Raw genomic sequence first — 25,347 nt, forward strand, 5'->3', positions numbered from 1 at the left:
AAATCCTCCCTGTACAGAAAGTGGCCCGAGACTCAAGACGGAAGAAGTCACAGGCACTCAGAAGAGCAAACACCCGGTCACCTATAATAACCTAAATGAATAACTACAGAGCCTAGCTAGACGAATAATTAACCAAGATGACATTTTACCATCCAAACCTAAAGCCAGACTGCTTTGACCCTTTCTTGCATATGGCAGCCTGGCTGCTGCTCCCTGCATCAGTGGCATTTGAAGAAAGAACTGAACCCCGAATAATTTCTCCAGCCCTTTCAGGAGCCAGAAGTGGGAAGTACTGACAGCCTGCTCCATCCAACCCGTGCATGGTGTAAAACAAGAAGCTTTGTCAATGACAAAGCAAGGAAAAGTAAAATATGCTGAAACATACCTCCAATTTCCTACTGCATAGCAAAAATGTTGATTAAAGGACTGCACAAGAACGAGGCAGGCGCTGTGAATGAGCCAGCGCCTGCCATCTAACATCGATATTGCTAAAAAAAGAAACAAACGCTGCCCCCAGAAGTAAAACACACCCTGCAGACGTGCCCATTCACAAAAAGATTCAAGAAATTGAGAACTTCCCAGTGGTGTCTCCTACCTGCCCGTCACAGCTGCAAACCAAGAAATAAAGCACCACATCCCAGGTTCCCTACTGCCATCATTAATCCCTCTAGGGTTTAACACCCAACAGGCTGCTGCACAAACCCCCTGCTTTCAGAGGAGGGAGCTGCTCTGGGGGCTCCCCATTGCCACAGGACAGGCAGTTTCACCCCAGCCGCATGTAGCAGCGCTTCAGCCGGTGACTGTGCTCCCGTCCTTCAGCAGACTCAGCATTAGCCCACTGATTTCAGCAGTCTGAGAGCTGCCGTCAGTCTCAACAGTTGCTTGCTCGTCTGAAACGCACTCGCACGCTATTCTCATCCTAAAATAGCAGCAGGAAAGGAGAACAACACAGCACATGAAAAAATAACCACTGAAAAGGCCCGATAGCTTACTAATAAGTATTTACAGCAGCTCCTCAAATGCTGCACATCCCAAGAGCCCGCAGCCCTGCTAGATACCTCTCTGTCAATGTATACACACACCAAGCAACAGTAGCCACAGCTACAGTTACCAGAGGCAAGCTGCCTTCAGATGCATCCCTAAACAAAAGATACAGAGGGGGAAATACCAGTAAACAAACAGGTGTCGTAGTTTACTACTTCGAAACACCATTTCTTTAAATGGTTTATATAAAGAGAAAAAATAATGTTACAGTTTAACTTCCGAACTTAAAAGCGGGCTATTTCTTGGCAAAAAATACTTAAGGAATAGGACAGTTTTCCCAGCTTGCCAGGGGTCTCTCACACAGCAATGGGGGCAAAAGTATTGGCAGGAATACTTGGAAACGATGCCTTACTGGAAAACATCTATTTTTGTAACAGAGTTGATGTCAGTATGAGAGACTTAAGTAAATCCCACTATTTGACAAAGGATGGACTAAAACAATTATCCAGAAAGGCAACACACTAACACAAATTCTTCAGAGATGCAAAAAGCACAACCCGATAAAAGAGCTAATTCATTAGATGCACTCCTCTATAAGCATCAACTTTTTACCTCCAGCTGAACTCAGATTATTGTATTTTAATTTTCTCTTCCAATTTCAGAAGTCTCAGTTCTTAAAACATACGAATCAGTAAATCCTCAAAAAGAAAGCCTGCACCTGAGGGTGAAGTTCAGCGAGCGGCCGCGGATCGGAGGAAGCACTTCCCACCCCCAAAAAGGGCTTCCAGGCTCTCTCCATCCCCCACGGTTACCTTGTGCCAGCTCTGGCGCACAGCAGGCTGCCCTCCCTGCTGGCTGCATTCGTTAAGCTGGCAAAATGCACGTGTTTCCCTGCTGGACTAATGAATTCAGCTGGCGTGGTGCAACGCAAACGGCCCAGGAGGGAGAGCAAGATCAAGCAGCCAGCATAGGAGAAGGAAGAAACGAGACCTCTCCCTCCTTTTGATTGAGTGTGCGCACACCATGCGGATTGTATCAAACCGACCCAGACAAACATTCACCTGTGGGCTGTGATGTATTTTGGGGGCAGCCCCGGGTCCAGCTCACCGTGTGCTTACACAGGCGCTGGTGCCAACGCAGGGACAGGAGTGGAAACCCGACGTGATCCCCTCTCTTGTGCAGCAGCACGAGCTCAGGCTGCCTGCAGACTAACCAAGCTCTTGCTGTCTAGGGAGTGGTTTCGGTTTGGATGCAGGACAGCAGAGTTTTTCAGTTAGAAGAAAAAGACAATAAAACTTACGACTTAATATGAACAGTATGTTACAGGAATGTCATTAATTACGTGACAGTGGAAAAACCAACTACTTTATTTAAAGTAACTGGACTAGTTCAAATTTATTTCTAAAAATCGTGAAGAAGGGATTATGCTTCCCCATGCCAAAGTCAGCCTCATTTTCCTTACTGTAGCTAGCTTGAGAAGGAACCTCCCAGGGAAATTCTGGTGCTGCTTTACATTTCAGCGCTGCTTGATGATTTCTCCCATGAAGACACAGCCCACTGTTACCATTTCCACCCGAGTGCAAAAGGCCAGTAGATGCTCTGACAGGTAAATCAGTGTCTAACTGGCCAGGTTAAATCCTTGTGGCGCTGAACGGCCTTATCTCAAGTTTGGTCCACACCTTCAGCTGACAACATTTCAAAAGAGGGTGCAAAGTACAAGACACCTTCCTTCTTGGTAAAAAGCACTACTTTAGGCTGTCGCTAATCCTCAGCAGAGATCAGTGGCAGTGTTGTAGATCTCTGAGCGCACGTTTTGTGCTACACTTTGAGATAGACACCTATCAGCACCAAAACCAAACATTTAAGACCCAGGAGACAAATTTCACTTACAACTTCACAAGCAGTCTTAGGTGAGTTTGTTCTTAAACCCAAGAAGGGACGTGTAAGTACGGTCAATATTCTTTACTGAAAGACTGCTTCACAGATGCAGCGTGTCTGCAGCTAAGTTTCAAAGCCAGTCTATAGAACTGCACTAAAAAAACACAGTTCAGATTTGTTTTTCCCTTACCACACAGTCTAAACCAATTATTTTTACTCAACTAGCACAACAACAACTAAAACAATACCTGGTATGAGGATAACAGACTCTGGCATAACCCAATAGACAAGAAGTTTAAAGTTTTCAGAATTAAAATGATCAAGAAATACACTTCCCAAAGCACCAGATGGTCTTTACAGGGCCATTAGCAGTTACCAGATTTAGCAAGATGTATGGTAACATACATTTATATACTTAGGATTTAAATAGACAATGTTATGCCTAAACTGCCTATCTTATTTATAGGTATTCTCCATTAAGTAAAACACAATTCATTGCAGTAGTTCACCACCACCAAACATATTTGCCAAAAGAAACAGCAAACTCCTTATTCCCCCCATGTATTCTAAGTAAATCTGTGGATACAAAGGCACACCACATGCTACAGATCCGCTACCTCCAACAACATACTTGACTCCCAGCAATGAATTAAACAGTATTTTCAGTGCCACTTTGCCTAAAAGCACTCGCAAGCTACAGCGCGCAGTCGGGAGGACACGTTATGCAGGTAAAACACAAGCAGGGGCAGGCCAAGTCCCACAACAGCTTCTAAAAGATGGTTAAATGCCTCTCAAGGGCAGCTCACTGCTTGATGCTCATCGTCCCCATGCCCAAGGCTTTCTAGTGTAGAAGAGACGTTACAAGTAACCTGAAACACATCTCACAAATTGAAGTACTTCCTGACACAAAATCTAAGTACTGGCACTTCGCAGTAGCACTCCAAAGTAAATCACCATTTTGTAACAAGAGAAATGGAATTATATTTTTTAAATAACCGTGGTGTATATAAAAGATGTCAGAGTACTCTTACGCTCCTTCTGAACGACCTTTCCTATCCATGCTGATCTACAAACAGAGCTGACAACAGGTTATGCGGGTTTGCAAAACGCTATTATGTCAAGCCTGTCGTACATTCAGTACTTTTTCTTATAAACTATCTCAAACATGCAAGCTAAAACCAAGTAACCAAAGAGTCACCTTCAGGTATTTTCTATGCTTGCATTAGATTTCAGCAAAACTAAAACTTTCCTACTTTTAAAGCATCATACACAGACGTTGCCTAGCGTGTAAGTTATACCACACAATTTAACCGAATCAGCAGACCCTGCAATTAACTAGGGCACGAGACTTTTTAAAATCGTGTTACATTTGCCCCTGCTGCATGCACTCCCTAGCAAGATTTAAGAGAAGCTAAAATGCTGAGTCTCAGACACAGCTGCGTTAGCTGCAGCAGCAGCTAGGGTTACATTTGTTGACATTCACAGCTAACCTTCTGAAGCTGCAAAGGTGATGCAGGCTCACCTCAGCTGCAGGGCCGTAACCTCCAGTCACCGGAGGCAGCAACATCCTTCCGGCCACGTGCTTTCACCACAGCTCAGCTGACAGAACCAAGAGCAACTCACAAACATAAGCCATGTCCCTAAATACTTTTCTCTTATGGGTAACCAAATTGCTGTTGCACAGAGATTTTTTTTTAGTGACCCTAGGTTACGACATCTGCAAATCTGTATATAATCCACAGCTTTGTAAGGTAAGTTTAATAACAAATACTATACAATTGCAGTGTTAGAATTATCATGCATCTGGCACAGTTGAACAGCTTGCATCTTTGGCTGGTCTTTGAGATCACCAGACCTGGACCTCTAACAGAGGAAGGAGCCCTGAGACCCAATTGCTTCAGGAAAAGTTTGATTCAAAACACAGCTATAGCTTAAAAGCAAAGTCAGCGAGCTTTCAGGACACACTCGCACAACTCCTTCCAACAGCAGAGCTGTGGAGACAGTAATAAACAACCTTGGCAAGGAGAATGAAAATTTTCTGCTGGCACAGGTATTTGCAAAGCCAGCACATGTGTTAAAACCATAGCTGTAGGACCTTAGTGCATGCTGCTCGTACATTAGCATGCACTTTTTTTGCAGCAAAGGTAAAGCTTATTATGAATTTATGCTTACTTTAAAAAAACAGCTGGTGAATCGCAACCAAGCCAAACACACACAATAACACTGTAAGTAAATGCAAAGTGCAGTTGTAAGTTACAGAATCTCAAAGGAAACTGCCCCCCAGAACGTCAGTGTTACTGCCCTAACAAAACCACTTTAGTGCTGTGCTAATTCCTAGACAGTGAGCAGAATAAATATTTAAAATCTCTGCTTGTCAAAAGAAGGGCAATGTATTTGTAACCTCGCCCACAACAACAAAGAAAAGCAAATATAGTTGAGAGGCTCTTTTAATTAATACGTATTTTTGTAAAGCAATCTAGAATACCACAATGACAAATACTGTATCAGCAAGTTGCAAAACGACTTACGCTTCAGGCAAAGTCAAACAAGCCAGTTCATACTCACCTTGGCTCAATTTTAAGACGACCCAACTGACTTGGCTTGAAAGGGTTCAGAGAGTACTCACCCAGTCCCTAACAGAGCTGAAGGAGTACCAGCCTTCCTCCAGACGTGGTGACAAACAGCTGTGAAGAACGCTAGCTTCAAGTGGCTAGCAAAATTAGTATCTCTTTGGCTTATAGAAGTGTATTTAAATCCTACCTTCACTAAAAAGGTAGATAAGACCTGGAGGGCCTAGGCATAAGGAGAAAGCAGGTCAAGGCTTTTAAGAAGCACTGTAAAAAAAATACAGAATGTGGTAGCACAAAGGGAAAATACCTGGGCACAAGGGAACTGTACAAGGGAAAATAATAAACACGCCCAAATGTAGGGCCGTTGTTAATGAAACTGAATAGCTGAATTACTTAATAGATAAAAAGTAATAAAATTTTTGCCTAATTGCTAAAAAAAAATTCTTAATTAGAAAAATATTACAGACACTAATTCTTGAGCTTCAGACACGTATTTTATGTTACAAAAAGCACAGAGGAGTTTTTGTTATGTTCTCTTAGCAGCATGTACCACGAGAGGTACATTGGGGAACATCTCCCGGCTTCTATCATGACTGTATAAATATGACTACCCAACGTTTCCTAGTTGCACAATAGCTACACAATAAATATTGGATTGACTAAACAGAACATCAAAAAGATGGCAAAAAACGTAGGATTTTTGCAGTTCAACAAGAGTAAAATGGAAAATTGTACCACATTAACAAAAGAGATGACTTGTTAAAAAGTGGTTTGGAAATAGCAAGCTCAGAGAAAAGTCTCTTAGCTGTGATCTCGAGGGCAACCTTGCCATTTACAAAAACTAAAAAACTTTTTTTTCGGCAAGCAAAAAGAGATGTTGCACTCTATCCTCGCAGTCTTCTGAATCAGCAGCTCAGCTCCTCCACAGCAGGGGAGCAAGAACCAGCGCTAATTACCGGCTGGAGGAATAAATAACGCAGAGGAAGTGATGTGCCGCCAGCAGATGAAGGCAACGTGCGGTGTCCCAGCTTACACAGACATTTATTTCATCTGCTTTAAAATCTTCTGTCCTGAGACAACGCTCACTGCTATTGTTTTTCTCCAACACTTCACAGCCCCCAAGGCTGTCATGACAGCAACAAAAATATTAATAAAACGGTACAGCAGTCACATTCTGCAGTTTGTGGTACCGCTGACAGGACTGCTAGCCTAAATGAGAGAAAACCGTCAGTATCCCAGTTTAGAAAGTTCTTCCCCACCAGGATACATTTTTTGCTTTGGGTGGCAGTAAAAAGCCAAGCAGTATCTTTCAACATCTGTTCCGCCGATACAATTTGATATTGCTGGGACAGAGACAAAACCTCTGAAGTCAGTTACCAGCCCGTTCATTTAAAAGAATCTTTACATACATTTTAAGCAATTCTTAACATCTACAAATACTTAGCTCAAAGTGCTAACTTATTCCTACACCAGAAGGAGCAGGGAGATGCATATAAATATTAACACAATCACCTCAGCAGATTTCAAGATGTAATTCTGTCAATAAGAATTAAACCCATAAAGTCATACTTGCATAGCTAGCTCCCTATGGATGTTGTTTAATAGATTTAAGATTTTTATAAATTAGTATTTCCCTGCTTCAGGTTAACATGAACTAATTTACATTACTCAATAGGATATTCTAGGAACTCTTCAGCATGAGTTTCAAGATTTCCTCCCAAAATAAACCCGGCAGCTTGCAAGACTCCTTCTGCCCACTGCCTGCAGTCACTGCACGCCAAGAAAATCCCAGGCATAAATCAAACAATCATTTAAAACTGGCCCACCTTCAAGACAGAAGCAGGTGATAATGTAATGATTTAGGCATTGCTGCATTTAGTTTAAATTCCTGATCCTGCAACTGCTCTGCCTGGGCAGAATCTTACATGACATCTCACATGACTCTGTAAAACTCGCCCATCAGACAGAGGTGCTATCTGATCGGGACATTAAATTAGTGGCTTTATGGTAACATCCAAAGCATAAGACCAACTAAAAGTATGTAGCAACTTATGCTGGTTTCTTCAAGGAAAATGTTTGGATTGTTTTCTTTTATACCAGCGTAGCACATCTACGTTACGAGTGTGCACTGGCATATGCACGTGTAAGAAAAATAAAAAAGCCAGCAGAAATTTCAATCTACAAATCTGACAGCCAATATGAAAAAGCTCTGACGTGAAGCTTAACATGAACATACAGGTTTACAGGACGGTTAAAGAAACATTTCAGGTAGAACTAATTATTGATTTCTCATGCCTGAATCTGCCTGCACGAGTTTAAAAGTCCAAGAGAGTCAAACTTCTCTGACATTTTCATTTGAATGATTAATTATCAAATAAAAAAAATAACCCCCAAAGTTATGCTAGCCTCTTCTCCTCCTGTAGGGAAGCTGGTTAATAAGTTAACAATGCGAACAGTCATCCCAATCATGCATCCACGCGAGTAACGCCTACCTAAATGACTGGGGCAACCCAGCACTTAGGAGCACTTCTGGCCACATCCTGCAGATGAAAGCCCGGCGTTGGACACAGCAGCTCCCTCGCCCTCACGTGCTCGGCTCTCAGGGCACAGATGCAATTTTAACCCAGGTGCCCAGGCTCCTTACACGATACAGAAGCAGGATGGATATTTCAGCATGAAATGGCTGAGGAAATGGGTAGCACGCCAAGCCCAGCATTATCTCAAGTCAATGCAATCAGCACGGGGCTGTCAGCACAGAGCCATTAAGAAAGCTGTCCAGAGGAGGGACTCCTAAATTCTACTCCCAGACTGCCTAACCCAGAAATGCAGAAAGCTTTTTGTTTCTGAGGATTTCCAGCCCAGATACCTTTGGGGTGGGTGAGCCTATACTATCTTTACCTAGCAGCGCTGTTACTTGTTGTCAGTTTAATAATATAGCTGCTGATAGTGCCCTTTTTATAAGGCAGGATGGTAGCCCTAAAGGGAAAATACCACGGTTTAGTTCCTTCACTGGTGGGGCAATCTGTATCCATATCTCCATCTCCTAGGACAGTACACAAGCTGCAAGTCACGAGTGCTCTCTTCCAGACAGCATCTGTTCACCTCTCCTATTTCATCCGGTTTAAAAAAAGGCACTAGATTTAAAAACAAACAAACAAAAACATAATGAAGCGGGGCTCTAAAGTTTAGTCATCAGGCATACGGGCAGAAAAGGGCAGGAAATGATAGGCTTTGGATGCTTGCTGTAAGGAACATCTAACATTAAACGAGCACGAAGTTCTGAAACCAAAGGCCAGAACCTGCACGTCTCCATTCTTGGAGGGCAACGTTTTCTTATCCATCCTCTTTCTGGCTCAGTGAATCATGCGTTCTTTTTCTGGATAGTAACACGGCCTCAACCAGGAGAACTGAAGATAACACACAGCTTGACGACTGGGATATTTGCCTGGGAAGTGGAAGATGTAGGTTGATCGCTCCAGGCAAAAAAGGAAGCTGAAGTAGGGTCTACCACATTCTGAACAAGCGCTTTAACTAATAGTTTTTAAAAAGCAGCAGCACCTCCTCTTGCAAGAGCCTCCTAAAGCTGTTGCTGTATTTTGTAGGAGACTGACTCTGCAGCTCACATCAGGTACGATCAGAGAATTCCCACCTGACCAAAACCCCAGGACCTACGGTTAAATAATATTCAGCAAGCTGACAATCATGAGCTAGGCATCCTGCTAATCATCCCTCCTGCAGGTAGGGGAAAAAAAAAAAAGTAAATTAGATATCCCAGGAACTTCAAAGCTGTTAGCTATACTGTCTAGTGCCCAGGCACCTTCAGAGCTTAGTGATAAGAGACGGAGGGTTTGGTGGGCTGTAATTTTGATCACAAGCACACAAAACAGATCTATTTCAGTATTTCTACAAACTGACTTATTGACAAAAGTTGTAGGGGGAAGGATGAGAAAAACAGCAGGGTAGGGATCAGAATCAGAGGTATAACCTCATGTTAAAATCGCATCGATCGCTTTCGTGTCTCCCCAACCGCGTCACAGAGAGACAATTAACATTAAAGCACAGAGACTTCTGCAGTGTGGGCATTACATTGAAAACAAACTGAAATTAATTGACAAATGCTCTAAGCAAGCTATTTACCCAAAGTTCATCCTGTTATGTTACGGGCATTTGCACGATTCATATGGCTACAAAGTTATCAGCTATAATAAATGCACACGTACAACATCGATCAGTTTGCCTATTTATCAAATCATTACAGTTTTTCCCCGATAAGTTGCTGTTAATTTGATCTGCGTTGGATGTGCAGCATCCGTTCTCTGTGCAGAATCCCCCAGATATCCCCAAGCATGTGTTTGCTCTGGCACACTGTTTCAATAAACCTACTGGAAAACACCCAGAGATAACAGACAATAGCAAAGTTGGAAAACCATCTCCGCTGATTATTAATTCACCTGTAAGGTTTATCAGTTATCTACGCAGTGTCGGCACACGCGAGATACGACACTTTCAACGTTAATGTGTTGTTGAAGCCCGAGGTTTCAATGTTTGCTCTGTAAGCGTGGGGAATGTTTTATTGCCCTTCCAGGCCAGCTTTAGATGGACTAGACTGATTGTCAATATATGGTGTAAGGGACTTGGCATTTCTGCGAGTGATAAAAACCTAACTGAGCAGCTATCCATGCATAGTGCTCCCTCGGTTTTGCATATGATACTCAGTTACGTTGCTGATTTAATAGCGGAGAGGTTTTGGCTGAACGAACACGTGCAGAGGGCGTCTGCAGATCACCTCTCTGGGCGCCTGACATTTCTTAGCAATGAGCTGCTGGGAGGGATCTCAGCGTGTCCCCCCTCCAGCACGGGGATTTTCACACCCTGAATTTACAGACCGCATTCACTGTCAACCTACCATACCCTACCACACGAAGGAGAAGTAAAGCCTGGCAGGTAATGTGCAGAGAATTTACGAGGGGGCGAGGAGGGGTGCAGGGAGCGGGGAAAGCCCTGGAGGTCCTGAGGGCAGTGGGCTGGGGGTGAAAGGGAGGGTGAGGAGGGGGGTAAAAGGCTGGGTAAAGGGGTAAGGGGGATAGTGAGGGGCTGAGGGGGTAACTAGGGGGGGCAACTAGGCGGGCAACTAGGCAGTTGACTAGGCAGTTGAGGGGGTAACAAGGGGGACAACTAAGCAGTTACCTAGGCAGTTGAGGGGGATAACTAGGGGGGTAACTAAGTGTCTGAGGGGGTAACTAGGGGCAGTAACTAAGTGCTTGAGGGGGTAACTAGGGGGGTACAGGGGGGGGCTAGAGAGTGATTAAGGGAATAAAGGGGGAAAGTAAGGCACTGAAGGGGTAACTAAGGGGGTAAAGAGGTGGCTAGGGGGTGATTAAGGGGATCAGTAAGGGGCCAAGGGGATAACTAAGGGGTTGAGGGGGTAACTAGGCAGTTGAAGGAGTAATTAAGGGGATAAGGAGGTGGGTAGGGGGTGATTAAGGGAATAAAGAGGAAGTTGAGGGGGTCAGTAAGGGGCTGAAGGGGTAACTAAGGGCGGTTAGTAAGGGGTTGAGGGGGTAACTAAGGGGGTAATTAGGCAGTTGAAGGAGTAATTAAGGGGGTAAGGAGGTGGGTGCAGGGCGATTAAAGGGATAAAGGGGCGGGTGAGGGGGTCAGCAAGGGGCTGAGGGGTAAGCACAGGGGTAACCGAGGCGCTACGGGGCAGGGCCCGCTGCGTGGGGGCCGCTCCTCACCTGCCTACACCTGGGGTAGGGGGCCCTCGCGGCGCCCCAATGGTGGCGCCGACCCTTCATCTTGCCGCCAGCCGCAGCGACTCCTCCTTCTCCTCCTCCTTCTCCTCCTCCTCCTTCTCCAAGCGCTCCGGATCCGGCCTCGGCGCTGCCGCCCGGCGGCACAGCCGCCCGGCCGCCGCCGCCCGCGCCGCAACTGCCGCACCCGCCGCCGGCCGAGCCCTCCGCGGCCGTTGCGCCGCCGGCCGTTGCGCCGCCCGAGGCCATGCCGCCGCGCGCCGCGCTCCGCTCTGTGCCGTCACACGCCCCCCGCCACGCGCCGCGCCGCGCGGCCTGCCCTGCCCCTCCCCCTACCCCCCCTCACGCGCGCGCGCCCCCTCCCCTCACGGGAACGCGCGCTCCCCCCTCCTTCCTCCCCCTCCCCCCCCTCTCCTCTCTCCCTCTCCCGCTCCTCGCCCCGCCGCCCCCCTCCTCCTCCTCCTCCTCCTCCTCCTCCTCCTCCCGTTCCCGGTCCCGTTCCCGGTCCCGTTCCCGGTCCCGGTCCCGTCCCGTCCCTCGCCCTCCCCGCTCCGCCGCTCGCCTCACGCGGCCAATTGGGGCAGGCGATGGCGGCTCGCGTCAGCGCGGCGCGCGCCGTGCGTCACCCGCCCGCGACGGCCCCGGCCCCGGCCCCGGCCTCGCGAGAGGGGAGGGAGGAGGGGCAGGGGGGAGGAGGAGGCGGGGCCGCGCGGGAAAGCGCGGAGTGAGGGGACGGGGGGGGGAGGGGAGGGGAGCGGGGCTGCCTCAGGGATGGCGGCCTCGGGGAGCGGCCGCCATAATAAAAGCCGGCCCGGACAGCACAAGAACGGGGCTAAAAGACAGCCACGGAGCCTCCCCGCCCCGTGGTGCCGAACGCTGGGGTGCAGCAGCACTGCGCCGGGTGTGGGACAGCGCCACAACCCCACAGTGCTTGTCAAAAAAAGCCCCACACCGATAACCAGTGACCCCCACACCAATAACCCCCACACCAGTAACCCATAACCACACCGGTAACAAAAAAACCCACACCAGTAGCCCCCACATTGTTAACCCAAGCACACGCAGTGTTTGAGGCTGGGTTCGTGGCCGCCTTGGTCCAGGAAGCGATCGTCACGCTGAATCCTACCATGTGGCACAGGGAACATAGGCACTGTGACAGATTTTCACCACAAAAAATAAATGAAAGTGGTAACGGGGTACACATTGTGCCCTTAATAACAGGCATCGGGCAGTGAAATCATTGATTTCCACAACAACGTGCTCAGGGAACCACTCTCAGACCCCTCCTGCATTGGACATGTAACAGCTGAGGCAACATAAAACACTTCCCTCCCTCACGTACACCAAACCTATTAAGGCAACCCTATTAAGGTAACGTGATTTTTCTCCTCCAGATCAGTGTCAAAGGCAGCTACGCTATGTTTGCTCATAAGTTCAAATGCTGCTTTATTTATTTATTTTAATTCCATTTTTCTTATTTAGAAGGGTTTCCATAGGGTGACAGGCCTTTAATGACACTCATGACTCAGAAATATTTGCCGATGCAGTCAAACGGTGTCTATTATAACGTGAGTCACTGAAGTTAATTGGTATTAAAAATGAGCCAAAACGAAAGGCAAGTATATGCGTGTCCAGCAGAATGACAGCGATCATCACCATTTGATCAATCTTCCCTGTGAGTTCTATCTGCAAGTTACTTTGAGGTAGCGCTAGAAAGAAGCGGTTGGTCCAGAGCATCCCTGCAAAAAGAAACATGCATGGCTTAAGTACCATTTACTCTTTTTGTATCCTTTTAAGTACTTTTTTTAACCCGTTTCGGACTCCCGCCTTCTCCTGGCTCACTGATGACAGGATCAGTAGCCCTTCAGACCACTGCCCTAAAGTCTTATCAGACAAGGGACAGGAAAACCCCCACTACTATTCTTGAAGAAAACAGCAGGTTTTTGAGCACTTTCTATTGCAGCTAGGTACAATGAAAAGAGCTAATGAAATCATTACAGGATATTCTTGTAGAAAACTTCATCAAGCTTGGAAGAAAAAAAACATCTCAGCTAAGTAAAACAGAAAACTTGAAGAATTGAAGTATAGTGGTTTTAGAAGAGTTGCTTCAAAGACTTGTTTAATTAAAAAGAAGGAAGAAAGCAAGCTCCTACTGCAATCCCATCTTTGTCAAACTGATGGTGGGCACCAATACAATGTGTTCAGCTAATACAGGCTGGAAGTTGTAACCACAGCTGTGAAGTTTACCCAGTAAAAAGACTCTACAAGGCATTCTAGCAGTTCTGATGCAATCACAAGTTCAGGAAGCAGTGATTCATGGTTAACACGGCAGAACAGGAAGAAGTCTGGCGTTCACTGTGCTCTTACAGTAAAGAGCCTGCACTGCACACACCATCCCAATCCAGGTATGCACTCCTAACAGGAAAGGGCAATAGGCTAGTAAATCTCAGGAGAGGGAAAAAGACGTCAGAGAACTACTTTATAACAGCAGCACACAGACTGCAATCAACTTTCTCTTCCTCTCATCATTTTCATTTATGTAGACTGCAAGAGAATACACTCCCAACATTTTTCAGCTCTGGAGAACAAACAGCCCAACCAACCTCATTCACTGAGCTACAAAACTGGTATCTGCACTGTCTAGTCCAGAACAGAAGGTGCACATCTCTATGCTGTACATTAGAGACCTTAATAGGCAAAGTCTGCATAGAACGGGTGGCCACAGCCTGATTTTTTGATGTTTATAGACTTGGGTCATACACCACCACAGTGTCAGACTAGATGAAATCATCTATCTATGCGGGCCCCTCATTACAAGTCACATGTTAGGGACCAACCTCTCAAAGGCCAAAAAACAGCACTGATACTTCACATTGTTTCTGCTGGGCCAACACCTTTTCAGTTGACAACACAGTGTTTCCACAAAGTACTCGATGCAACCTAACTACTGTGTTTGGTGATGCAAAGCAAGCCATATCAAAGCAGCATACCACCCAGGCAAGCACATGGAAGCTGCCTTGCTGCTGACATTGAAGAAAATAGATTAAAAAAAAAAAATCGCACTACAATTGAAGTGGCATCAAACCTTGTAAGGCTTTGAAGCTTCAGCACTACCATCCAAATTCAAGGAGGCTGCATCTATTACCTTGAATCTGCCCCAGCTCAATGCCCTGAAACAATTCCAAATACACATACAAGCAACCCTTTTCCCACCCAGATTTTCTCTGCTTCATCTATTCCACCTCTAACTCATGTCTTATTAATCTGCCCCTCAAAAGACTCACTGGCTCACACAAGGAAGCAACCCACCAAGCCCCTGATTCCCCACCACATTGCTTCCATGCTTTGGGAAGATCTAACTGCAACGGCTCAAACTGTGATGCCACTTCACCCCCTCCGCCTACATGAGGTTCTTTGCCTTCTGTCTCTTCCTACATGTACACTGGCACTAAAACCAGGAAGAACATGTTTCCTATAACACTCCAAAAGCCTTTTCTGTTTCGGGATGTCGTTTCAATTCAGGACTGAAAATACTCCTAGCAAAAACCCAACAGCTAATAGCAAACAGAAGCTGTTTCTGCTCATCAGCTAGAAGTAACCTGTAAGTACTAAGGAGTCACAAAAGAGAATTTGTATTACATTCAAGAACAGCACACAGCTTATGACTGCTACTTTCACTAACTACACTAAGCCGTAAGAATTTGATTCTTACCTGCCATCACAGTAATTATGGTTTATATTGCCCCCAAAACACACATGGCAGTACCAAAACTGTGTCAGCTAGGTTTAACAGCTTCCACAGCTATTAAGTACAGTAATTTCTGCTTCCTTTTTTTTTCTTGGAAGAATATTGTTTCCAGCCTCAGTTAATTATTATATACACTGTTAAATAGCAACTATTTCTCAATACTCATAGGGTTATGGAGTCCCTATGACTGGAAAATACTCTATACCCTTCAAGATGAGAACAGCATATAAAGGCAGCAACTTGCAAGACTGCTCTAGCTTAAAGCAAAGCTTTCCTCATTGCTCTCATCTCCTTTGACTTGAATACTGTCATCCTTCTACCAAAGCTTTATAAACTTCATTACCATGAATGAAGGAAGACCAGAGAAATTAGAGAGTAGCAGAGGATGTAACTTTAGGAGCTGTTACTAGGATTTTTTTTTTTTGTTGTTCCTGGTGTTATTTTTCCTTCTTTAAGCCAGCAAGCTGTTTTCTCCAAGATTTTTTTTTTGTTAGGTTAAGAACATGTATTATGTTGCAGCAACATCTTTGCTGTAAGTCAGCTGAGAAGTCTAACAGTAAGAAGGTCAAGGGAAAGCTAAATGCTGATGCAGAGTGCCAACAGACTTCATCCTCATGGGATGTCTGTAGCTATGGCAGTTCAAGTCTACACTTCCATATGCTTAAAATACCATATTTATAAGCCAATTTCAGCTGACCTAGCAGATATCAGCAGTACAGTTAGAGCCAGCAGCCTGCAGGAAGGAGCAGACAGGTGTTTCCACAGCAAGGCCTGTAAGTGTCTCCCATACACACTTCCAATCTAAGCAAGCACATTGAAGGGCTTGGTTTGTCACTTACCTAAGTGACTAGGAAAACAAGTGAAAACTAGATTTTTGCTTGTGTCCTAACACCCATATAAAAATAAAGACAGATGAAATACCCTTACTACCTTGTTAAGTTTCATAAGCCAGAAGAGGACGTGCTGCACACAGGTACAAGTAAAATCCCTTGCTGGCAGGTTTGCAGAAACAAATTTTTATTTACACAGGCAAGTCTATCTTTAGACCCCATTTAACTCTTTACATTTCTAGAATATTTACATGATTTCATGATGCTCCAAGAAGAGAGTGATGAACAAAAAGATTACAGAAACTGTCAAAAGCATAGCAAAAAAAACCCAACCTATCATTGTGCTTTAAAACTTATGAGCTAGAATAATGTAGAAGAAATGTAGTTTTAGCACCTTGGTCATAACGGTCATGCTATATAAGACACTTAAATAGCAGAGGGGATTTCAGAAGTGACCGTATCCAGAGGTTGCCAGTGACAATTCATGAGTGAATCATAGAGTTCTTCGCTTGTCTCCATAAATTGTCTGTTCATTTCATCAACATCCAAGTAGAGCTGTGGATCTGAAAATAAAAGCCTGGTAAGTACAAGTATCAGATCTGAGGCATGCACACAAAAAACACTCATGTGAAATGGCTAATAAAATGTATTTTAAGCTATATGTAATAAGCTATTAGATCTACTTATTTTAGTGAGATATTTAGTCCTCTGAAATTTTAAACCTCACAACTCCAACTTTTGGGAATCCTACAGGCTAGGACTGTATTACCTTTATCTTGAAAGACGAATAAAGATGATGTTTAAGGATAATTGGCCATGAGACCTTCCCAAGAGCCATTTAATTCACTTCTACTCTAATAGATGTTACACAAGATAGTTTCTAAACACTAACACAAAATGCCTCCACGTGAAAAACTTTGCAAACCTTCCAGGACACAATTATGTTTTGTACCAAATTTGTAAGAGCAAGCTGAATCCTCCTTTTGGAATCTGCAACATAAGCTTTTACCTCAGGGTGGAGAACAAAGCTTTTGTGTATTATTGAGTTTCTAATATAGAATCTGCTTAGTGGAATCAATACAAAGAACAAAAATTCTGTGTTAGACCATTTTCAAAAGGGAAGGAAGGCACAGTTACAAGAAACTTCCTGCAAAGCACTGACAGTGTCCCATTTTACTTGATGCACTCGGTGTATGCTGTATCAGCTCTAAAACCCCAACTGATTGCATGCAGATCAACCCCACAGAGGTTTGACCTTTGCATCAGCTGAATTTTCAAGATGTTCTTCATCCAGTAGAGGTTGGCTTGTATTGTTAAAAGGCACAAGTATGGCTACACTCAAGTCACAATGATAGAACCCTTATTACCTTCAGTCATTAGGTCATCGCTGATTTCAGTCATAACTGAAGATTCCTGAAAGACAGAAAAGGCTAAGTTTAATCACAACTCATTTCAGAAAGCATCAGACTCAAAGTGCTGTATTCTCAACCCATTCCTTCTTCCTACGACTACAAGGGTAGATGGCATTTCATATTTATTTTTAAAAGAAAGCCAATATTACAGTACAGGTCAGAAGGGACTTCTGGAGGTCACAACTGATAAACTGACCACGATAAGACCACTTACAGCAACTGTTTAATTTGCATTAAGCAAAACAAATCAGAAGAACAGAAACAATTGTATACAATTATGCTGTCAAAACCATTATTTGGTATACATGAACAAAAATGGTGTATAAATCACTAATTCTATGGATTTAACATTTAAGCACTTAAATACAAACACCTCTGAATGGAATCTGCTATTTTAACCTTCACACTAAGCAGAAAGCATGTTTTCAGCTTTGGATTTTTTTTTTCCTGATTCACACAAATCTGTACTGCTTATTATCTGTGAAATAGCAACAAAAAATACTTTATAGCAAGTGTGCAGTATCTTTACCTCAAAAAGAGCTGGAGCCATTACAGCATCTCCTAAAGAGCAGTCTCCAACAGCCTGCATGCTGTCATAGGGAGCATAGGAGCTGTAGTTGTAGTCAGCATAAGCATCGTAACTCCACTGCGAGTAGTAGTTCTGATAATCTTGGTAATAATCATTATAGTTGTATGACTGGTACCGCTGGAATTCTGCTTTCAGTCTGAAACATGAGAAGTTGCATACAGTTAGAGAACAAACTCTAAACCCAGTTCTGAACTTAAACAATTTGTCAGCTTACATACTTCAAAGCTTAAAAGGAAGCTTTCCTAAATAGTCACTTAAGTGACAGCTTAAGTCACAGCACAAAACCCCATTTATATAGAAGCAAACATCCTCACCTTTGCCAATACCAGAAGTAATTGTTTTCATGGATTAACTCCAGAGCCTTGACATTGTTACCTGTATATATCAAGTATTTTTAGCATTGGCATAAGCAAGCTGCTGCTAAGTCTCTGTGGTTTGCTAAAGATTGATTTATTAAGACCAGAGACATTTATCAAGCACAGCTGCTTTAAAGATGCAGTCTTAACCCTTCTGTCTTTTGTTTGGTTAATTACTAGATCTTATTTCCAGAAAGAAGTGAATGGAGTCAGATTATCCATTTCAAAGAAGCATCTGACACTGCCTGCCAGTTTGCCATGCCTACCTCCACCTGCTCAGTTGTGGTTTTTTTTTTTTTTTTTGTTTAAAGTCCATGAAACAGCTGCCAAGCATACCACTCTGGTGACGTCAGTCTTGCTTAACTACATAATCAAATTGTCCAGTATGAAGCCTCATCAGTGGTAGAATTACAAAATACACCGGTTTTTAAGAAGAAAGGGCCAGCTGATTAGTTTTCACTACTTTCCCTTTCAAGATTTTCTCAGGGGCAGCTTCAGACTAATGACAAGAACCAAGACAAGTGCTATCTGTACTAAAACTGATATACACTGCATAAAATACATTCAGATAACCCAGCTGCATATTCAAAAAATCCACTGTTTAGACTTTTCTTCACTGATTCTGTACAGGCAGACCTTCTGTGTTTGCAGTGCCCAATTTATCTGACTTGAATTGGGGATGCAGAGAAGTGAGTTCTATGCTTTTTTGTCAAGAATACAAGCTGAAGGCATTCTGAAACAGATTCCAAAAGAAGCAAACACGACAAACTAATCCAGTGGCTGGATATTTCAATGCTAAGAGAGCATGGTACTCAGCCATTCAGAAACATGTTACTGGTGTGTCTTTTAATACCTACGCTTGTTTCAATACTGTAAAGCTACACAAGTTCTAATAAAGAGGTAATCCATTGTCTTATTACTGTAGCAAACAAATAGAAGATATATCATCTTACATCTTCTGTTTCCAACTGCACTCTTCCTACATACAGCTCTGCAGGGAAGGAAAATCTGAAAATACTGTTGACATTCATCTGGATAGCCAAAGCGAGAAAACATGTTTGTGGCTTATTCTTGTTTTCAAAATAAAAATATTAATTTAATAAAAAAAATTTGGCAAAGAAATTTTGGACAGTGCTCTCTTGGAGAAGAGCATTTCTATTCTAAAGCAGGAGGCAACATTTGCAGAATTATGCTAGGTAAACAGAAACAGAAGTGTTATTTTTTTTACTGTTTAACAGAACACACAAGCTAACCTCATGAACATATTGGAATTGTTTATATGAAGTCCTGTTTTGTCAGTATCCTGAATCAAAGTTCATCAAATTTGGTATCAATTCTTTAACTATTCAGAGACCTGAATTGCCCTAAATAAATGATAGAACTGAGCCAGTAGAGTAAGAAACCCTCTCAGGAAGTGCTAAACTTTAAACTCCCCGTTGCCCTAAGCTCATGAAAAGCAAAGAATAGTATTCTAAACCTGTTCTAGTAATAAACTCCTTTGGCTTTCTCCCTGCATTCCCAGATTTTCCCTCACTTCTTTCCTGTCAGCCCACTGTGAAACTAGTTCTGTGCTCTTCTCAAACTAGAGGGAAAGGTCTAAGAACAAGAACTCCCTAGTGTATAAAACCACTTCTTGTCCCTTCTACTTCATATAGGCCCAAACCTGAAAATATTTACGAATGCATTCAGCTTTGCTACTGTTGAGAAACAAGGCTGGTTACAATGGCAGCTAAGCCCAAGTTACACTGTCTGGCTAGACATAAGAGGTGGATTCCCCCAGCCATCCTGAAACAGGTTGATGAATCCAGGGAGTCAAAACATAGTACTTCTGCATTTTTGGTTTTGTAGACTGCATCCTGTGTACAGCCATTACAGCAAGGGCCACAGACTTTACAAAGGCAGAGCTACAAGAATCTGATTATTTAGAATAACTGTATCAATGCACAACTCATTGGTTACCTTTTAGAAATTCCTATGCTCAGCCGGATTCGTTTTCCCCCCAGACCTGGTGCATTCTGGCAGTCTTGCAGTGCCCTCATCTGATCACCTTGCTCACCAAATCTGACATAGGCATACCCTCTACAATTTTCAAAAGGGAGAAAACAAATTCTAGTATGCATAACAGTTACAAGACTAATGAATTCAATTTCTGTCTTCTACAAAAAAACAGAAGATAGCAGCTACTATAGCTTCCATTACTTAAGCAACCTCTCCGGCATGTGCACATGCACAGAAAAGGCTTTCACCAAATTAAAAAAACTTGGGCCAGAAGCAAAAAGCTTGTTCCTTGATAGCATTAAGATGCAACTCGCTAAGAGCCAGCAAAACAATACATTGTAAGTGCTATCTGCGTAAGTAATCAGATTCCATATTTCTGCATATACAGCAGTTAATCAGTTAGCATTAACCCACTCCTACCACTGCATAACACTAGCATTCTTTTTTATCTGCTTTCTCAAAAGTTTCTTGAATTAGTCTATTACAGGCAGCATTGTCTGAACAGCAAACTCGCTCATTCCTGCTTGACTCACTGCATGGCCAGTAGTTTCTGCTAGACTTTATTTACTACTAACATTAGGTTCCATCACCCAACCCCCTAAGATTTGCCAGGGCTTACGTTTTTCCCCAAACAAAGTAGGAATTATTTTGTCTTCAGTATTGCAGATGAATAAGTAGACACACGGCAGCGCTGATTTCAGTGCACAGCTCTTCCTTCTCCCACAGCTTCTAGTTCTTTTTTTTTCCCCCCATGTAGATATGCATATGGTTAAGTTGAAGCTTATCACAGTAACTGCTTGAACTAACCGGAAAGCTCTTAAAAACACTCAAGGATCTGTGCTATTAAGAAAAGCAATGCTAAAGACTAATCTCACTCTTCCTGACCCAGAAAAAAAGCACTGGAACAGCTCAGACACAAGCTCTTACATATCGCTTATAAAAGCGAACACACTGATAATGTTACAAATTTGCACTGGAATTACCTGGAATATCCCAGCAGGTCTGTTGCTATTTTGCAGTCAATACATGAGGGATACCTCTTTAGGAAATAGTCATAGAGCTGGAAATCATCCACTTCTGGAGTAAGCTCCCCAACAAATATTGAATAGTCTGGTCTTTAAAAAGAGAGAGAGAAAACAATTTTAAAGTTCAAGACTAAGATAGCTGATTCCCATTACATTAACAGTTAGTTATCATCAGACAAAAAAAGAGACAAATCTGTAAGGAGTACTAAGTACAGAACTCTACTGAGTTGCGTAGAAAATTGCAATGCCACCACTCTAATCTAAAGTTTTCCATTACTCTGGGTCTATTCTACTGTTTCAGCAACAAGGACCCATTTTCTGACAACTTGCAACAGTTTGTTTCAAAAAGAAGCATAGTTTATTGTCTGAACAAGAAAGAAGCATAAAAATACCAAGAAAAATGATTAACTTAAACCACAGCCATGATTCAAATGAGCTATGACTAGTTTGCTACTGTTTCCCAGTGACCATGGGAGAGAGCAACTACAAGTAAACCATTATTTATAGACACGTATTGCCAATGCAACATTTAGCATCTATGCAAACACACCAGCCATTTTGGAATTTTAAAAGTGAGTGATGGCATTCGCTATCAATTCAAACAGGTAAGGCAGAGTTTCTCATTTCAAAAGGTTTTTACCTGGCTGAACTACTACTACTAACAAACTCTATTCTTCCTGGTTTTATTTTGTTCTTTTTCTTTCGTTTTTTCTGTGGTGTTCTCCACCAGCTGTAGGCCTGGAGGCATTCTCGTTTTTTCCCAAGCAAGTCCTGTTGGGATAAAAAAACACCTCTATAGTATTTAGCCTCATTTACATTCCTCCCTCCCACTCCCCATCACCACAGGTGATTTCCCCATATTCACCTTGCCCTTGAAAGAAGCCTGGGGTCCCATTTCTCCCTCCGCCTCCCATGAGGGAAAGCAGCCTCTGGGGAAAACGCCTGGCAAAAATAACAGAGCCAAAGGATTGTATGAACAGCCATATTCCCCTGACCTGTCAAGCTGGCTAAAGGATTGACAGCTTCCTCTTGGAATTCGGAAAAAAGCAGTTAGCCCTTCGATGCTGGTCAATCCTATGTGTTAATTAGCTTAGGACTGGATTGTGCTCCGTTTGAGCTCTTGGACTCTCAAAAAAAAAAAAAAGTCTTCAGTAGCACAGTGAGTGATGAAGAGGCAGGAAATCATCACTCCTGCTCAGAAGAAATCTCATCTGTCCCTGTCTCCCCTTTCTAGGAATTCTTCTTTTTTCTTATGTGAGATGCCTCTCCTCACTACCTAGCTGCCAGTCACTCTCAGGCCAGGAATGACGACAGGAGGCCCATTAATGGAACGCAAGGAGAAAGCAGACCAGGAACAGGCACTAACTTGGCTGAGGGGAAAACTCAAAACCCAGATGCAAGGCCAGGAACTAAGAGGCATAAAAAAAAAAAAGTGCCTCCAAAAAAAAAAAAAAAAAACCACCCAAAAAGCCACAGTTAAAAAGGAAGCGTGATAACTACAAAAAAGAGGAGAGAAACAGCCGTAATAACACAGGTTGCCTCCCTCATTTAGTATTCTGAAGAACAAGGATTTCCAAAAATATGATTGACGTTTTTCAGTAGCTTTTACTTACGCAGGCTTTAGTGTTCTTCCTCTAGAACACCTCTACATAACTTACATAGAGAGTGTTACTCACAAGATCCTTCAGAAGAACTCATGCTCAAATAATCCGAACTGCAAAGTTCAATGTTTTGCCCCCAACCTGCTTTGGTTGTTATGATCAAGCATCCAGAGGACAACCACCAATTACCAAATTACCAGAGGAAATCATAGGACTATAACACCCAACTCAGAGTGAGCCAGCTATTTCAGCTTTACATTTACTAGGAATTCTGAGTATGGTTCTGGGATCCATTTAGACACTACAAACCTGAATTTCTCACCACAGGATCTTACCTGGTTTGCCATGGTTGAAAGAATCTGTCTTCTGTCTTTCTCAAGGAACGCAGCTGCAAACGCTCAGTTTATTGCAGTCCGTCAGCTAGAAAAAATGTGAGGGAGGGGCAAGAATAATCTTAATTTTGAGGTCAGTTTCATAGATGCTCACCCTGTCCAACGTTTTTAATATTATTAATTCACAACTCGGGAATTTAATTTATGATGCATCTCAATTGTTTTAGCAATGACAAGAAGGATATATAGCCAAGGGGACTACGATTAGAAGTCTTCTTCATTTTCTTAAACTGTAGTAGTCCACAAAGTTTTCGCATTGTCCAAGACACTAAGAAATTGTGAGCTTTTAAGTGACCTACACCTTATCCTTATTTCTAAAAGAACATGCAATATTATGATTTATTAGTTCCATGTTCTGAAGTAATTAAAAACAAGGCAAAGATATAAGCTTTAATGTTTTCTACAACTCCTCAAGTCCCCCCCCACACACTTAGAGACAAATTAGAAGTTGTATCTGCTTGTGGTACCAGTTACACAGCTGAAAACAAGCAGTTGTACTTCCTACCTGCTAAAGGAGCAGAGATGTAAGAGACAAAGCAGGGTACACCACAGATAAGTATGACCCTTCTCTGCACCTTTCCTTAGGTGCATCTTCTTGTCTTCCACCTTGTCCACATACACATTTCACTCACCCTCAGTGAGTAAGCCACAAAGCAACTTAACCACAATTACTAAAATCCTATACATTTCACTGAAGAGGTGTACATACTTCTTCACTGACTGATACCCTTTCTTTAAGCTCTTTCACAGTCATTCATCCAATACAAACCACCAAAGAAAGCATTTGCATTTACAGAATATTTTGTATTGCCTTGCACACAATTGTTCATTCACCACTGCTTTTTTTTTTCCCTCCCACACATCCAATATTTCTCTTCTGTGTAGATACTTGACTGCTGAAATACTAATTCCCATTACCATGCAACAAATTATATAACATTGCACGAACTGGCTGGCCAAATCCACATGCACAAAATAATTAGAGTGTTTGTAATGCCTTAAAGGCTTGCTCACACAAGTGAACACTTCAGAACACTACTTCTGAGAACTGATTATGCTAATCCAACATAGGACAGCCATATAAGAATATCCTGTGTAATGCTATGCAGGGATAACCATGCGCTTCATCTCCATTCCCATTCTGTATCCAAGAAAGCTGTCAAAAACAAGCCCTTAAATACAGGTATGTACCAGTAAAGGCTGGGTTTAGCAAGAGGTTGTTGACTAACTGTACTCACAAAGAATTAGCTTTGTTTTTCCAGTTAAAGAGGCCATTATTAATAAAAATGGCCCCATGAGAATGTTACTTTAATTCCAACCTTACTTTTATTAAAAAGGGACCTTGATGTGTTAAATACTGGAAACACCAGTATTTAAGAAATTTTGGCTTCACCACTGCATAATTTTTTTTTTACTTTTTGCTAGAAAACTTACCGCTCTTTCTCAGTGTGGATCCAACAGGAGACTCCACACCCAACGAAGCACTTTTATTGCCAAAAGCTATCAGAGGGCATCTGACGCAACAGCTTCGCGAGCACAGCTCCCACGGAGCTTGAGGCCGAGCTGCTTCCGTCCTCCTCCCCGTCCGATCCTGGTCGCTGCTCCTTCTCCCTGGAAGCCAAAAACATTTGCAAAGCGGTTGAGACAGCGGGTAGGCACGTAACGCTTCCCATATACACCTCTACCCAGGCTATGGCTGCAGCCAGCTTCAAGCACAGCGGGGCACCTCCAGCCTCGACAACTCTCGCATTATTTTTGGCTGGCTTACACAGCGAACCCGTCCCCGCGCTGCTGCTGCGAGCAGCGGGATGGCGGCGCCGGGCCGGGCCGGGCCGTGACGCATTTCCCCGGCCGCCCCAGCTCCACCCGCGCTCCCACCGATTGCTGTGCTAACAGCCACAAAACACACCCAAAACGATAAAATAAAATAAAATGTAATAAAATATAATGAAGCAGGGCTGCGGGAGGCGGCCTGCGGGGCTGGAGGCTGCCTTATTCCCACATACACACACAGCCCCCCCCCCCCCCGCACCGGGGGCCCGTCCCGGCGCTGTGGGGAGGCAGAAGCCGCCCCCACAGCCCCGTACCCGTTTTGTCGCCCCCTCCCCGCTCCCCTTCGCTCCCCTCCCCGCTACTAACGCCTCTCGCCACCGGGAGCGGCCCCCCAGCCCGCTTCCGCCCCGCCAGGACCTCCCCGCCGGGCTGCCCGGC

The 25,347-nt window shown here is 43.6% G+C and overlaps 2 protein-coding genes across 12 annotated transcripts in view; both read right to left on the bottom strand.

The window, feature by feature from the left end:
- The window catches only part of NUP153 (nucleoporin 153), a 44,090-nt gene extending 32,623 nt beyond the window's left edge, over positions 1–11,467 (bottom strand). For 4 of the 7 annotated variants that reach the window (XM_084510034.1, XM_084510037.1, XM_084510035.1 and 1 more), the window contains exon 1: positions 11,171–11,465. In XM_084510034.1, coding sequence (XP_084366160.1) covers positions 11,171–11,434 — 264 coding nt within the window. In that variant the 5' untranslated portion in view covers positions 11,435–11,465. Of the gene's footprint in view, positions 1–11,170 lie in introns of all 7 variants that reach the window. The other 3 variants (XM_084510039.1, XM_084510036.1, XM_084510038.1) reach the window with 3 other exon arrangements.
- Positions 11,468–12,606: 1,139 nt separating this feature from the next.
- On the bottom strand, positions 12,607–24,747 carry LOC311432033 (tRNA selenocysteine 1-associated protein 1-like). 5 transcript variants are annotated; one of them, XM_084510055.1, is made up of 10 exons: positions 24,571–24,728; positions 23,080–23,164; positions 22,009–22,085; positions 21,784–21,914; positions 21,102–21,233; positions 20,080–20,199; positions 17,705–17,900; positions 17,131–17,176; positions 16,158–16,326; positions 12,607–12,924 (listed from the first exon to the last, which is right to left on the bottom strand). In XM_084510055.1, the coding sequence occupies exons 3-9, from the start codon at positions 22,036–22,038 to the stop codon at positions 16,190–16,192; spliced, it is 792 nt and encodes a 263-aa protein (XP_084366181.1). In that variant the 5' UTR covers positions 22,039–22,085; positions 23,080–23,164; positions 24,571–24,728; the 3' UTR covers positions 12,607–12,924; positions 16,158–16,189. The 5 variants fall into 5 exon arrangements, with proteins under 5 accessions (XP_084366181.1, XP_084366183.1, XP_084366184.1 ...); XM_084510057.1 differs by lacking the exon at positions 22,009–22,085 and having other exon boundaries at positions 24,571–24,747; XM_084510058.1 differs by lacking the exon at positions 20,080–20,199.
- Between the last annotated feature and the right edge of the window lie 600 nt (positions 24,748–25,347).

The sequence above is a fragment of the Aythya ferina genome (genome assembly GCF_964211825.1).
Source record: "Aythya ferina genome assembly, chromosome: 2".
Taxonomy (NCBI): domain Eukaryota; kingdom Metazoa; phylum Chordata; class Aves; order Anseriformes; family Anatidae; genus Aythya; species Aythya ferina.

Coding starts and splice junctions, on each gene's coding strand:
- LOC311432033 (XM_084510055.1), bottom strand. CDS start 22,038: ATGGGACCCCAGGCTTCTTTCAAGGGCAAG. Junction 21,915..22,008: donor AGGCTTCTTTCAAGGGCAAG/GTGAATATGGGG, acceptor TTATCCCAACAG/GACTTGCTTGGGAAAAAACG. Junction 21,234..21,783: donor AGTAGTAGTAGTTCAGCCAG/GTAAAAACCTTT, acceptor CTCTTTTTAAAG/ACCAGACTATTCAATATTTG.